General features: G+C 44.8%; 1 protein-coding gene across 1 annotated transcript in view; it reads left to right on the top strand.

The window, feature by feature from the left end:
* The window catches only part of BIN1 (bridging integrator 1), a 54,261-nt gene that overhangs the window by 28,677 nt on the left and 9,817 nt on the right, over positions 1-15,767 (top strand). Inside the window, exons 9-12 of the mRNA XM_035902578.1 lie at positions 6,518-6,668; positions 10,766-10,894; positions 13,721-13,828; positions 15,651-15,674. Of these exons, the coding sequence (XP_035758471.1) occupies positions 6,518-6,668; positions 10,766-10,894; positions 13,721-13,828; positions 15,651-15,674 (412 nt within the window). The remainder of the gene's footprint in view (positions 1-6,517; positions 6,669-10,765; positions 10,895-13,720; positions 13,829-15,650; positions 15,675-15,767) is intronic.

The following is a 15,767-nucleotide window of genomic DNA, read 5'->3' as shown; positions in this document are numbered from 1 at the left end:
TGTCTCTGATAGCACCATCCTCCAGATCCTTAGAAGAGGATAACAGGATAGATGAAGGCTGTAGCTATTGCTTTGTCCAGCTCTTTCCTCCTCCTTCTTTTCTTCCTCAAGGAAGTGACTTCTGGCTGTAGTGACAGCCTAGCCCAGACATGTTTGTTGTTGTTGTGGAATGAAGTTTCTGGTCTGAAAGAGCTTCCAATGAATAAATTACCTGTCCTCATGATTCCTGCTCCCACAAACTGCTAGCTTCCTCTGGGGCTGTAATGGGTGTCTCGGCTGCAGTTCTGTACTCTTTGGCTGACTATGAGACCACATGGCCCTAAAAACTGAAAAAAAGCGCACAACACGGAGGTCCGTGTGCATGTACCAGTCTGAGTGCTGCTCTTCATCACTTACTCCCTGCATCTTGGATCAGATGCTGGATCTGCCCCAAAGCAACTCTCTTCCTCCTGAGCACAATGGAGCAGGGCAGGAGGATGTAGCAAAGGTTTGCCAGGGTAGAAAATATGTTTTGCAGTGACCAAGAAATGCTGTGAGGCACTTGTGTCTCTCCAGCGCATCTGGCCTCTTGTGGCGCAGGGCTGAGTGAGAGTGCGCAGGAGGAAATAGCCCTCGCTGATCTACTTGTGTCTCTCCAGCGCATCTGGCCTCTTGTTGTGGCGCAGGGCTGAGTGAGAGTGTGCAGGAGGAAATAGCCCTTGCTGATCTGATTGCTTATTGTGGTCTGCAGTAGGAGCAGATGCTTCCCTAACCCTTCTCTACTGGGAAAGGGATTGGAGATGGATACAATGGCAGGAAATGAATGAGGAGGTGTGAGAAGAGAGGCAATTATCTGTGCACATCATTATGGTGTTCATGTGAGGCCCCTACAGAAATATTACTGTGGCTGATGAATCTGATGCTGGCTGTGTAGCATAGTAGCACAGAGCAGCTGATGTATTTCTAGGAACCTCAGACATATGTTTGGGATTTGTTTCTGAAACAGTTTGAGCATTCAGGGCTCAGATGCCTGGAAGACCTAGGAGATCTGTAGCATTATCCTAGTACGATTGGACAAACTGGAAAAAGACAATAGTAGGAAAGCTGCTGATTAGGTTCCATGTATAAGACTGCTCACAGATCATATAAGCAAAGGAGAATGGGGAGCTTGTTTCTTGTGTAACAATATTTACAGGGAAGAGTGAGGAGCTGTGATTACCTGTGGGGAAAAAAGGACATTTACAGTTCTCTCTGCTGGTCTATACAATTTCTTTTTTGTTCTCTGTGTGCACCCTGGCCCCGTATTCCAAAGAGCAGGGAAAACACTAGTTTGATCATATATATGTAGACCTTTCACAGGCACAAAAAGCCCTTTCCAAACCAGGCCATAGCTTTTTAGGAACCAAGGGAAGCGTGTACCTGTTTCTGTGTGTGTGTTTGTGTCTGTGTGTGTGCATGAGAGAGAGAGAGAGAGAAGATCCTGTCATCTTGACGACAGTGAGTTTTGTGGTGCCAAGTGAATGGGTGCTTGGAAGCTTAACTTTTTCTCCCTGGTTTGACTGTGCCATCCTGTAATGGAAATGATTTGCGTGCCATCTTCAACAGAAAGAAAACTAAACTGTTCGCCAGGCTGAGGAAAAAGATGAGCAGGTACCGGTACGGAGAGCAGCATTGCGATACGTGTTTGATTTAGTTCCTAAAACTGGAGAGGCTGTTGCTGGACTCTTAACAGCCTGGCACGTGTTAACCCTGTGATGGGAGAGGGGTCCTTTGCATGATAAGATGTGTTTATGGCCTGCTGGGTCCTGCTGAGATCTCTCTGTGTCTGGATAATCCCATTAACTGCTTGTGTGCCTGGTTTGAATCCTTGCTTCTTTTTCCTATCTAAGAAGGCAGTGTGAAAGCTCAGGCATTGTCTGTTCAGTTGGTTTTGTGTGACTAAAAGCACGGTGCTGGGTTTTCCATGGGAAATACGGGCAATTTTGGTGATTAACAGCTTCTAGTTTTATCTAGTGGGGCTTGCCCTTTTGAACAGGTCTGAAATGCTGCATTCTGATTCCCTGCCTGGTCAGGGAGGCCCACAAGGCAGGCCTTTCACACTCAGAAGTCCTGTCCTATCTACCTGTTGCAGTTGCGAGGATGGTGAGGTGGGAGAAGGACACTTACAGCTTTGTTCCTTACTTGCTCTGTTCTTGAGGATCCTCACTATCTTGGCCCATCCATTTAAAATTTTGTGCAGGGCTGAAGGAAGAGAAAGCACGTTGTCTTGTGTAAAGACTAATGTCAGCATCTTGCCTTTCAAGACAGTGATGGCATTGAGTAACTGGATTGCTACAGTGCCTAGAGTTATCGTAGCCAAAGTCAAGGACTCCGACAAGAATATGCTCTGGAGCAAAATGGGAATTGCTGCATAATGGCATGGAAACTTCCTCTAATTTTTGTTTTTCTTAGTTTTTGTGTTGGTACTCCCTCCATGGGGTCCTTATTACTATTATTTTTTCCTACAATTTTCAAGATTATGCCCTGCCAGCAATAAAAGCAGGTGCTGGTGGATTGGGATCCTTGCTTTTCTGATCCTGGCTTCCCATTGACTAGGGCAAATTACACAACCTTTCTCTTTATGTCTGCTATGCATCCTTTGTAAAGTGCGAGGTTGGAGGGTGGAGAATGGTAATTTCACAGGGAAGCTGAAGGGCAAATCTTGATTTTTATATCCTCTGTCCAAACCACAGCACTATGCTAGTTACTAGGAAGAAAATGAACTCTATCCCAGCTGAAACCAGGACACCTCAAATGAAAAGTAGTGAAGGAACATCTCGCGTTGTTACCATTCTGAGGTTTTCTACTGTAGGAAAAGGAGGATTCACAGGAGTACTTTTCTGGATATCTGCCTCTGGTCCTTGGTTGGACCAGTGTTGTACCTGCACCAGGCAGGTGGTTTAATATTTCCAGTCTCTGAGAATGGACTGATGCTACAGCAGAAGAAGAGCTACTAAATCTCATTAAGATGAGCTCTAGTCACAACATCCTTCTACTCTGCCCTGATAAAGTCCAACTGGCCCAGCAGTTAAGGTGCCTGACCTGGGCTGTGCTGGGGGTTTCTGCTGTCAGAGCAGCTGCTGGGGTCACAAAGAAATGTGCAACCCCTGGTGCAGGGAAGGAGGGTCTGGGACTCAGTCACTCTTCGATCTGCAGCAAGAATTTAACATTTGTGCCACCATATGTTTGGGTATGTACGTGCTTTTTCCTCCTTTTTCCCACCCCCTCTTTCTTTCTTTTTTTTTTTTTTTTAATTCTCCAGCCTGCTTTGGTGTACAAAATAAATCACTTTTGCCTAAAAGGCCCTGTCTGAGCCTTAGCTGAAATGCCAACCTTTTTTTCATTTTAACTTGAGAACTTGGCAGGAGATTACTGGTCTGTTTTTACAATATTGGAAAGTAGGTGTCATTCTCTAATGTAGAATTGTTGCAAGCACATGGGAACCCCATCTGCAGATGTTACTTTGCTCTTCCAGAACTGATGAGACAGCCCCATAGAGGTCTGGGAGCTCAGCAGCACTGAAAGAGGCTTGGGGATTTTGGCTATCCCTTCAGCTGCAGTAACTGCATTAGACCCTGTTTCCAGCTCTCTATTTGCAGAAGAAAGTTGACACCCCTTTCCCTTCCCTGCCTGGTATTCTTGGATTTGGCATCACTTCCCAGTTGCTTACGGGAAGGAAAAAGATAGAGCAATGACCTTGCTGTTTTGACTTGCTTTTACTGTGGTACTCGCGTTTGGTCAGTGGGGACGGTCCCCACACTCCTTGTTTTCCCTGTGTTTCCTGGAGCAAGCAGTCAGTTTGGAGACAGGGCTTCGCTTTGTGTGGGCAGCGTGTACTCCCTGGGGACCTGTGAAGGACAGAGGATCCTGGTGACAAGCTTGCTTGAGGCTGGTTGCAACGGCTAAATGCATGCAAAGTGACAAGTGCAGGAATAAAGGTACTGCTTGGGGGGCTGGAAAAGGCTCAGCCAAAATTAGCACTGGCATTTTCCTAGGGGGATCAGCCAACACATCAAGGAAACTGTAAATAGTAGTGACTTAATGTAGGCTTCAGTGCAGGGTCCTCTCAGCCCTTGTAGGATGAGGGGAAGAAACTGGGCTGCCTCTCATGTGAGAGCCTTTTATCAATATATCTCCAAATTAAGTCACCGCCAGGCACCAGAAATAAGGCACTAAAAAGCTGTTTCATGACCTTTAGAAAGTAAGTGTGAACATTCTCACTGGGAGAAGTGGCCTCTTTAGGTTCCTAGAAGGAAAAGCCTACCTTTGTGTTGGTAGGCCAGCTGATAGCCAGTAGTCCCACTATTCCTGGTCTAGTCTGGGCATTTGAGGAGTCCTGGCAGTCTAGCTGTTGATCACTGTGTCCCCCAACTTCTCCAAAGCGATTTCAACTCTAAGGAAGGTAACATATATTTTTTTTTTCCCAAACTCTAGCATTAAAGGACATTTTCTATCATTTCCTGCTATTCCCTGGTGACTCCCAGTTAGAGCAGGGCTTCCTTACCTTCACCCTCCAACCATTACTTCCTTTAATCTGTAGCAGAACCTTGTCCATTTTGCAGAATCCTTCACACAACCCACTGTGTTGAAGTGATTTCTGGGGACCTCTGAGGAAGGACACTGTAAGCATATCCAGTCAAACTGAAGAGCTGCAGGGGTTGGCGTACATGTTCTTTAGTCCCTCCTCTTCCCTTTTTCCTCTTCCTTTCACTCTTTTTCCCTTGGTGTGTGTGCCCCAGTTTGAGAGCTGCTGGCAGAGAACATCATTGGGTTTGTTGCATCGTGTTGGTGTGCTGCTGGCATCAGTGTCATCAGAAACATCCAACCTGCATGCGGGCCTGAGAACAAGCGCTTTGTGGGGAAATGTGCGTGTGGGGTGTGAATATGGGGAGAAAGCAGGAGGAATGGATGAAGGCAAAGTGAATGAAGAGGGAATGGGATGGGAAGCTTGAAAGCTGGAATGCTGAACAGGGGGAGATGCTTGCTTGGAAGGGGAGGTTTGTTGAAATGCCTTGCTGTGTCCCTTCCTCCTCTTGCTGTCCCCCTACTTGTGAGTGTTTAGGAATGAGGCCTTCGTGCATGTTAGCCAATGACCACCACACCTCAGGCATCCAAGTGTGAGTGGTTATACATGTCTGTAGCTCTGGGGCAGAGCAAAGAAATAATCAACTTGATGTCCCTGCAGAATCAAGTCTGCATTGCTCTGGTCCTGGCTCTATGCCAGGACTTATTGTCTCAAGTTGTAGGAAAGGATCTGTTCCTTTCAGCCTTCTGCCAAAGCCTTTAACTTTGCAAGAACAGCAACTTTATAAGGGGAGGCAAATATCACTCCCTTTAGATGAGGTTGCACAGGCCTTTTGCAATATTCTGTAATATTCTGTTTTCAGCTGTGTATAGTTTTGCCAAACTGTAACCACTTTTGCTAAAATATCCCCTGCCAGTGTCTGTGCTTCTACCTGACTTGAGATAAATTGATTAGTTGCTTTTCGGGGTGCTGAATTTCAGCCAAGATGACTCAGCTGTTCCTGCAAATTAGGCTGGGAAAATGGTTACCAGTGAATTTCAACAGGGATAAAGGTAAAACCAACTTCTTATTAAATCTCTCATGATTCCATACTTTGAAGCACAGACTTAACACTTGGACAAAGCACTCCCTTAGGGAAAGGCGTGCACCTCTTGCAATTCCTTTGAAAAATCTGTCCAAGTTATGAACCAACAAATGCCATTCGCACATGCTCCTTGCATCTTAAATCCCTGAAGAATCCCTCTTGACTGTGGGTCAGAAACAGTCCTGGAATAAGGACCAACTGGAAGGGCAAGGGCAGAAGGGGTTCATTGAAAACAAGGCTGGGGAGACTTTCCGTAATAGAGAAATCTTTATCAGTAGCCAGAATCTCACTGTTTTTTTGCAGTCTGGAATGATCTGTGAAACCTCTGGCTACTTTGCCTCTCTTCCAGCTTAGCCAGTTTGAACCCAATAGAGGAATATGATATTACAGGTGTTGTGAATCTATTAGTCATAATCCATGCATGTGTCCTTGCACCACCATGCAGAAAAATTCTTACCTGTAGAATTTGAAACTAAATGAGCTGCACAGACCTCCTTTCCCCATCTGTTTCTCAGTATTAAAAGACTATGACTTGATGTCAGGCACTTACATTAGAATCTAGCAGAATTAAGGATGCCTGGTTGATTTTTTTTGTTTTGTTTTTTTGTGTCTGAGGCAAAGCGTATCCATGCAGTAAGAATTTGGTGAGTAGCCTGCTGCACAGTAATGCTGCTGCAGTGTGTTGGACTGCAAGTGACTCAGCTAAGATACTTCTCAGAAGCTTATAGAGGCTTCAAATGTCTTCATCACGTGTCTGGGCAGCAAAGCAAAAAGATTAATGGAGGCAACTGTGACCTGTGCTGGTTAGCACAAGTCCTCTTAGGCCTGGCTCAGACTTCTCTTCTCTCTTTCTCTTTCCCCCTCTTCCTTTCTCTTTCCCCTTCCTTCAGTGACAGCACCCCAGCGAAAGCAAATAAAAGCCCCTCGCCTCCACCAGATGGATCTCCCATCACCAGCCCTGAGAACAAGACTGTCAACCATGAGCTGGAGCCATCCACTTTGGAAGCACCTGGGGCAAGCATCCCAAAGTCACCATCTCAGGTAGTGTCCCCATGACATTGACCACGTCTCTGCAGTATGACCGCTGATGGCACAAGCTCCGTGAGTCAAATATGTCCATCAGTTGCTTTTTTGGACCTCTTCCTGCTACTGAGCACAAAAAATATGACATGACTGTTGTTCTCTTTCACTGGTTCCTGAGAGGTTCCTGAGAATCCAGGTTGCTCATTGGTCATGTCTATATCACATGGGGAAGAACAAAGCTGTCTCTGAATGCATCTACAGGGGGAAGGCCAGTAATACATTTTACTATCCAACAGAATGGCCAAGAAGATCCAGGGAGGATGTAGTTCTAGCTGGGCAAGGAAGTTTGTTCTTTACATTTGAATTAACCTGTGGAATTCAGTGGTCCGGTTTCTTCTCAAGAACTTCTGTAACTGAGGAAGCTTCAAAGAAAAAAGAAAATATTCATAAGGAGAACATCTGCACTTTGCATGATGTTTTACTTTAATCCCAAGGTGAAATATTATAGTAAAAATAAAGGCATTATATTCTTATGCTATGAAGAAATCAGGTGGGTACCAGGAAGGCTGTCCATTATATGGAGCCTGATACCTTCGAAGTGGCCTTTCTTATTTCTTTCCTTACACAGGAGATACCTAGCAGCATGTTTAAAACAGCAGATGTAGCTTCTGCTACTCAGCATTTCATATGATATGTTTTACTTTGGGATTTAAGGAAAATAAAACATTTACTTCCTCTTCCCATCCCTCTCTTGCTGAGTGGGGGAAAAGCTTAATAGCGAAAAATAGTACCTAGGCCAAATTTATGTCTTGTGGCAATCCTTGCATTTCAGTAAGTGGGACAACAAGGAGGAGTCTTCCAGGAAGAATTAAAGCTGAGAGGGGTTCTGGCCAAACTGGTAAGAGAAAAGCCTATTGTGTCTGAAAAGAGATGGGTGCAACCCAGAACTTCCTTGCTGTTCTCATACGTAGCGGTATGATTCCAAATCTAGGCCTGTGGTGTAGGCTGTGTCCTGTTTCTGGATAGCCTCTCACAATATTTTTCCTTCCACTGCATTTTTGATTTTTTTCAGGATTATCTAAGGACAAAAAGGGATGTTTGTACATTGACAGAAGGGTCTTTTCCAGCCTTCTGAGATGCGTGGATGCCTAGCAGTGTCTTTTTCAGGACTTCTCCAGGGTCTTTGTACCACTCAGCATTGGACAATCTAGAGCAGCTTTGCCACCACCCTGGTTTAGACTTTGGAGTAGGGTATGTGTATGGGTAGGATAGTGCTCCAGAATTGCCTTTCTGGTTTTTTTTAGAGATTGCCATAACTTGATTGAAATTTGGAACAAGAAATCAGATTTATTGAGCTGCTCACTGCAGACTTCACTCACCCTGCCTGTTGACTTGTCTTATTGAGTTTGGCTTTTTTCCTTTCCTTTAAATAGCACATATAAGCCTTGTTTTTGCCAGCCTGCAAGTGCTTTCTCATTCACTTGCTGCCTTCCTGCCCACAGGAATGGGGCTGGAGGCACCCCTTGTCGAGCAAGCAGAATATTCCGGTGCAGCCCTGGCTGGAACCTCAGATGGGCCACAGGCAAGACTGCAATGGTATTTGCAGCTAATGCTGCCACCGCCTGGCAGCTCTTTCCCAATCTATATTTAATTCATTCTCTCAGGCCTCACTTCAGTGAAGAGTAAGAGCTCCACTCCATATTTGCACTAGGTGCTAAGAGATGGAGCTGGCTGCAGAGGGAGGGAAGACAAGGACAGGAGTTTCATGCTCAGAGCCAAGCCTGGTGTATGTATAGATGAAGTCTAGAAACTTGGTGTGTGTCAGCTTGCCAGCCAGCTGGAAAACACAAGTGTCTGTTCTTTGAACAGTGCTTGACTTTAAGCTGTGAAGATGAAATCTTCACAGGTGTCATTACTTTTGACCTATGGTAAGTGATTTGTTCTAGGGTCCTCCTAGGGAGGCTAGGGGCCTCATCCTCTGGGGGAGGACAGAGGAAAAAGCAACAAGCAAGTACAATTCTCTGGCCTCTTCCTGTCTGAAATACTAATGCAAACCATAAGCAAAAGCTGTGGAGAGAAAAGGGAGCAAAACAGGAGAGACCGAATAAATACTAACTAAATTTTAAACAGTTCCCTGTGCCAAAAAAAAATTAGCTCTCTTACTGTCCTTTAAGTCTTGAAAAAGAGCTTATTTCTGTCTCTTTGGAAGAAGCGACTGCTATCAGCTTTCTGCACTGAGTGATTTGATGATGACACAGGACTTCAGGGGTCTGTGAAATTTCAATGGTCAAACTTTTGCTCTCAGTTACACCACTGAAACATTATAGTGACACTTTTGAAATCAGTGCAGCTATGTTGAATTCAGACAGGTAAAGCTCTGTGGGATCCAAGTCAGCAGAAAAATTTTAGAGGATTTGTTTTATTCTAGGTGGCAAATTTGTTTGTGCTTGATGAATTTCCAGGTATAACCCAACATCAATATGCAATCCTGTTGTCTTTGAAATGTGGTTTTAGACTGTTGTTGGAGGTAATGCTGGACACTGTGGAAGTGGTGATCTCCAAGACACTAGTGTTTTGGAAGGAAGGAGACTGACTATTTTAGAGAAATAAATAGCAGAAGAGTTGGGGGTCTTTTTGATTTTAGAGTTTGTAATTGGAGCCTCCCATTTCTGCAGATGGTGGTTCCTTTGAGAATAGCTTTTCCCTGAAATTTCTGGTCCCTTCTTGCCACTGGCAAGCAGGGGATTTTCAGAAAGGGATTGTTCTCAGAGAATATGGACGTACCACCTTCTGCAAACAGTAAAAGTTGGAAGTGAACATACTACTTTCATTATTTCCCCTAGCCAGCTATTCAGTGGAAAATGTGTGTTTGCATACTGACTCACACTCTCTAAAGTAGGTTAACCCAATAGAAAATTGTGCATATTCTTAGCAATTTGAGTAAATGCCTTGTAGAGCTCAGTTATATGCTGGAAGAGTGTGAACACAGGACGAGGAGTTGGGGATTGGCTGTGTTTCAGATCTGGCCCTGACACTGATATACTGGGTGCCCATTGCAAGATCTCGGAGTCTTGTTGCCTTGGGATTCTAGGTATGATGTGAAGATCAAGTAACTGTGTAATATCACTGTAAATGGAAAGCATTGTCATTGCTGAGCATTGCTGTGGTGCTGGGAACTTGTATGGCTGCTCTGTTCCAACACAGCAGCAGCTACTCAAAGTTTGATTTGATCTAGAAATGATCACTGAGCCTTGGGCACAGGAAAACGTGATAAGGGTGTGGATGGGTTGATCTAGGGAGGGTCTACCACAGCTTCCTATGGGGCTGTGGATGCAGTGTCAGGCTGAGTCTTAGCGTGGTGATGGGTGTTAGGATGGGTTAGAGTTACAGGGTCAAACTTTATTATGTGTTCTCTGGGATCTCCATTTGGGAAACACAATTTCGTTAGTGTCAATGCTCATTGGTGAAACTGAAAGCAGAGTTGGGCTCACAGCAGTCATGGCTTCTCAGGAGATTTGAATTGTTCTTGCTTAAAGCTGAGAAATGGTGAGATGCCATCACAAGCTCCTTCAGACCTTTCTTATGGTACGCTGATAACCAGTGCACCAGGGAACCAGGACTGGATAGATCAGAGTTGGCCCTCGTGGTCACCTACCTGTAACAGGACAAATTGAGTCTGATCTCTCATTCCCCTAGATACGGTAAGTACGGCAAAGGGAGGCAGTGCTGGCCTGGGCTATTGAATGGTGTTCTCACTAAATTGATCTGCTCCCTTCCCAGTGGTTCTTCTGAAGGTTTCACATGCTTTAATTATGTATGCATGTCCTGTCAATGCATATTAATTGTGTTACGCTTCTCCTCTGCAGAGGAAAACTTGCCCGCAGCTGAAGTGTAACTAATGATGCCAAACCTTCTCTGGAGGCATGTGGTTGTTTTTTTTGTTCTGTTTCAGTTCAGCCCTTCTCCCTCCCTCTTCAGATGGAGTTGATCGGACCTACTCTGTGCCTGTGGTTATGATTTCCCCCACCTTCAGTTTTGTGGCTAACCTGGTTCCTGTCTCTGGTTTTTTTGGGTGTCGCCGTCTGTGCTGTGGCCGTGTGCTCACTTGCATGCAGTTGAGGAAAGGGCCTCCGGTGCCTCCGCCTCCAAAAGTGACCCCCTCCAAGGACATCAAGCAGGAGAACATCATCAGTCTGTTTGATGACAATTTTGTCCCTGAGATAAGTGTGACAACCCCTTCGCAGGTTAGCTGCTATGCCCTGCCTTATATTTGTCTGCCTCTGAACTCTTCCTTTTGACTTTTCTTGTCTTCAGAGGTGTCAAGCCATGAAACCTGGTCAGGTGAAGGAGGAAGGCAAACTTGGCATTGGATTTCAGAAGGCAAAGGGTTAGATAGGAGGCTAACTTAGAGGGGAGGATGGCTAGAAGGCAGCTTTGACTAACATACTGCCCTTTGAGAGCTTTCGTTCAAAGAAGAAACGGGAGAAATGCAACTAGTAAAGATGCCAGAAAGTAATCGCTGCATTTGTTCAGCAGCAATGCGCATGGATTATGGCTCCCCTCATATCCCATGATAGGCTCTCTCCAGACCCACTGATCTAGGGTGTGGATGAAGCATGTGTTTTCTGCTCTTGTACGTCCCCAAGTGCTGACCCTGGCATCTGTGCCAGTTCTGGGAGAAGGCAGTTTTGTGTGCTCTATGCCTTCACACATGGGCTTTGTGGTTTAAAGCCCACAGCTGCACGGGAAAGGCCACCAGGGATTGCTTGAAGTTCTCTTTGCAGAGAATAGGTGCCTCTAGTTTAGACAGGCAGGATTGTACCTGCTGTGAGTTCAGGACTGCTGACACAGTCTTGTCACTCTTCACTAGCCATTTCTTTTTTGTCATGTGGCACCTCTTAGAAGCCCTGAAAAAGGAAAAAGATTTTCAAATTATGTCTTTTCCTCTTCACTTCCCTTTTGATTTTACATCACTGCAAGAGAGGATGCACAGGTAGGGAATTCTGTGATGGATCTAGAAGAATATCATTCCTTATGTATATAGGAGCCTGACCAGATTTCTGGCTGTATCATGAGAAACCTGCATCTACTTTTTTTTATATATACACACTTTTTTTTTTAATTTTTTTTTTTCCTAAATGCTTGTTAAAGCACAAGTAATGTCTCTATCAGTGCTCATCTGTGACTCATTCCCTAACTTTTCCTTGCATCATGCTGCTCTATTGCCTCTGGTTTGCCACCTTCCACCCAGCTGCTGAGGAGCAGAGGTGGAGTGGGGAGGGAAGAAAGTCCGTGTCAGGTTTTGCGTTGCAATAGATAAAGCTTGCGGAGCAGAGAGGTGATTGACAGCAGTGTTGGAAGGCGGGGACCACAGGCAGCTGAGCAACTCTCTTATCATTTTCTGTGCTTCCTTCTCCTGTATCATAATGGACAGCTCTATCTGCCCCATGGTTTTGTGTCATGTATTTCCCTGTGAATGCCAGCCCTTAGTCAGAGGTACTCTTTTTGCATCTGATCACTCTGACCCAGGATAGGATCTCCTGTGAGTCTCAATCAGATGGGCGTTCTGACAGAGGTCTCTGGTTGCCAGAACAATCTTCACTGAAGCAGCCAACAGCCACTAGCATCTAGTGTGTTGCCCAGGGCCATTCCTGTCAGATCTCTTGGCTCCAGTGAGCTTTCTTGTGGGAGATCTGGGTAAAGGCAAGGAGTGATAGGCCTTGCATGTTACTCTTGATTGGCAGGTAAGATTATTCCATAACTGGAGCCTTTGATGTCTCACTACCAAAACCCCTTAAAGATTGGGGTTGGAGCCTCTCTGATGGGTGGTCTGGATGTGCTGGAGGAGTGTACTAGAATGCCAGTTGGTTTTTGCATATGGGCAGGGTTTATTATTGTGAGATGGGAGACCTTGGTTCATTGTCCTTATCCCCGTGGATCTCAAGAAGGTATGTTCATAAGGGAGAGAAAGATCTGCAAGAGAACTGGAGAAAGAAGAAACTAGAGGAGGTGAAAATGATGGTGGTGTGAGTTGTATTCGGAGGACTTTCTCTTAAATTGGTGTCTCTTGCTGCTTTCCAGAGAGTTTTTCCACTGTGAGGCTATGAGATAACTGTGGAGACCAACCTGCCACACTTTGAGTTCTTGGAAAGGTAGCTGAAGCAGTGCGGCCAGTGAGCTGGGAGGTCAGTGGAAACAGGGGCAAATCTTCCTGGGCTTCCTGGAGAGAGCAGCTTCCTCTGAAGCTGAGTAGAAAGGAGTGTCTTAGAGTGGCTAGGTTAAATCTAAAGATCAAAAGTGCTGGTTCAGTTTTGAATACTAATGACTCATGTCTTTTGTAGTGACTGTTTTATTAATGGTAATCAGGGAATGTGCCATCAATTGTCTTTAGAGTGTTAATCAGTCAAAGGGAGTTACTCTGCTGTCTTTGGAGAGAGTAGCAAAGCCTCTCAAATTTATGCTTTGTTAGAAGACTCGCGTGTGCATGTTTCTGGGATGTCCAGAAATGGAAACCATTGGAAAGAGCATTTTTGGATTGGAGAGTGATTCAGATCCCTTAGCTAGGGTGAGCTGCCATATTCTGTGTTTCTGTCTCAGAACTTAACTCTGAGGTCTCTCAGAGTTGCCTTCCAGCAGTTTGAGTGGTTTTCTGCCTGGATCCGTGTTCCTGAGAAGTTGTATGTGGCTGAGGGAGTCTGTACTGGGCCTTCAGTACAAAGGCAGCTGGATGAGCTACAGATACAAGTAGAAGAGAAGCCCTTCTGAGTTGTCAGTGATCCCTTTGACCACAGCAGGTCAGGCGCTTATGCCATGTCAGCTCATTTGGCCAGGTGGGAAGATGAATGAGTCCTGTGGAAAAGGCTCAGGTTTGGTTTAGTGGCACCCACGTGAACTGCCCGTGATTATAGGCATCAAGCAGTCAGGAGTTGCTTCAGGTGTTTGCATTGCCACCATGTCTTCTGTGCTTGCAGCTTTAGCTCCTGGGTATCACGTACCCTCCCTCTACTGTGCGCGTGTGTGTGTGTGTGTGTCTAATGCTCGTACTGCTTTTCTTCCTCACTGCTGCCAAGTTTGATGCCCCTGGGCCCTTCCAGGAGGGAGCCAGCCTGTTGGATCTGGATTTTGATCCCATTAAACCAGATGCCACTGTGGGGAAGACCCCCACACCCGCCTCCCAGGTTGGTTCATATCACCATTCCTTCTGCCTTCATAACTGACTTGTTGCCAAGTGTGGCGTGACATGCACCCACGTGAATGATAATGTGGATCTGAGCTGTGGGTGGCTGGGCTGGGTGCCCAGACCTGTGCCTTGCAGATGGGCACCTTGGTCTCTGCTGGATATGTAAGTCCAGTGAGAATCAGGTGGCTACTAGCCTGGCCAAAGTCTGGCACTGGGTGTTTGTGGGGTGATTGTGCTTTGCTGTGATGACCTGCTGATTGATAACTCGTTCAACTTAATGTATGTCCCTCCCTAGATTAGCATCCTCTGTATGCTATATGGATTTAAACTGTTACTCTGTGGACAGGAATTCAGCCTCAGTTCTGTGCTCCTGCTATAAACTGCTCTCAAAGGGATTTTTAATAAACACCCTGATAATCTGCAGTTACTTAAGGTGAATAAAGCTGTAGACTGATATTCAAGTGATGTGAAGCCCTTTTTTTTTTTTTTTTTTTTTTTTTCCTGGATGTAACGTAGCCTCTGTTCCTAGTTAAGAATTGGCTTCCTCCCTGGGTGTAGTGCTGTGCAGTGCAGTATCAGAAAGGAAGATGCCTAATTCTGGTCTGGCCCGTACATGGCCCCGTCCATTGTCAGAGGCAGGTGGACTGTGCTTCATTTTGTGTCTAGATGGCTGGAGGCTTTGAAGTGCATCCTGAATTTGGCTGTTGTCCTCACTGAGACTTTCCATTTCATATGTATGAAAAGGTTATTTTTTGCCTGTGGTAGCCATTAAAATTTGTAATAAACATAATTGGGATGTTTACAGTATTTCTCCAGTTTCATCATGTCAAGTAGGCCTGTATGACAGATTTTTGTAGTAATAAGGCCTCCCTTATTAGAGAGATCAAACATTAGACATTTGATTCTTCTAAATTAAAATACTGTATCTACAAAATACTAGTTATTACCATAGTTTGATACGCACCAATATAGCAAGCTACCACATTCTGGAACTTTAAGTGGGCAGATTGTCATTTCGTGTCTGCTTGCCTGACAGAACAAGCTGCAAGCCAGGATAAGCTTTTTTTTTTTTTTAAATTTATTTGCTGGATTTTTTCTTTTTATGAATCACCAGTTGATAACTTGGATAATTGGGTATACTGGCATAGGATACGAGTATAAATTTGACTTAAAATTGAATTATTTGTCACCCTTCCAGCAAGCAACAAATATTACAGAGTCAGTTTTTCAAAACTGCTCAGCAGTGGCATACTTGGTATTCTAATGTATTTATTATTGGCTTCAGAAGTCATTAAAACAGAGTCTGAAATCAATACTTTCTAATGGTAACCACAGCAAAACCCACCTAGTTTTCAAAGCAGTCAAATTTATTTCCTGTAGGGTGGGTGGCAAAGAGGTTAAGATATTTCACTACTGATTCAAAGACACCGGTTGAAGTCTTGTTCTGAAATCATACTAAGTCTATTGGGTGTGGATATATGGGAGCATATTTAACCCTGATAGGCCACAAACTCATGAGGTTTTTTTTTTTTTTTCTGGCTATGTGGTCTGCCACTGGTAACTGAATGTGGCTTGGCTGTCTCCCTTCATACCAGAGGTAGAAAAAACTCTTACTCAAATGCATTGGTACTTAAATTTGAATGTGCAGTGGAGAGGGGTGTATAAATTCAGGTACTAAAAAATATTTTTAAAATGTGCAGAGATAAGTGCTGTTGAATGTGTATGTCTGCTTCAGTCTGATCAGCACCTGTAATGTTTGTACTCACTGAAATAATCACATATAAACATGTTTTATTTTTGTTGCTCTTTGACATGCTTAGTCTTTACCTTGGGATTTATGGGAGGTAAGAACTTCATATGGCTTTCATCTCATCATGTACTGTGCATGTGCCAGTGCCATCTCTGTGTGCATACCCGTGTCCTTTCCCATGCTGCTT

The sequence above is a fragment of the Egretta garzetta genome, unplaced genomic scaffold, assembly GCF_000687185.1.
Source record: "Egretta garzetta isolate BGI_Z169 unplaced genomic scaffold, ASM68718v1 scaffold759, whole genome shotgun sequence".
Taxonomy (NCBI): Eukaryota; Metazoa; Chordata; class Aves; order Pelecaniformes; family Ardeidae; genus Egretta; species Egretta garzetta.
This window is presented reverse-complemented; position numbering and strand designations above follow the sequence as displayed.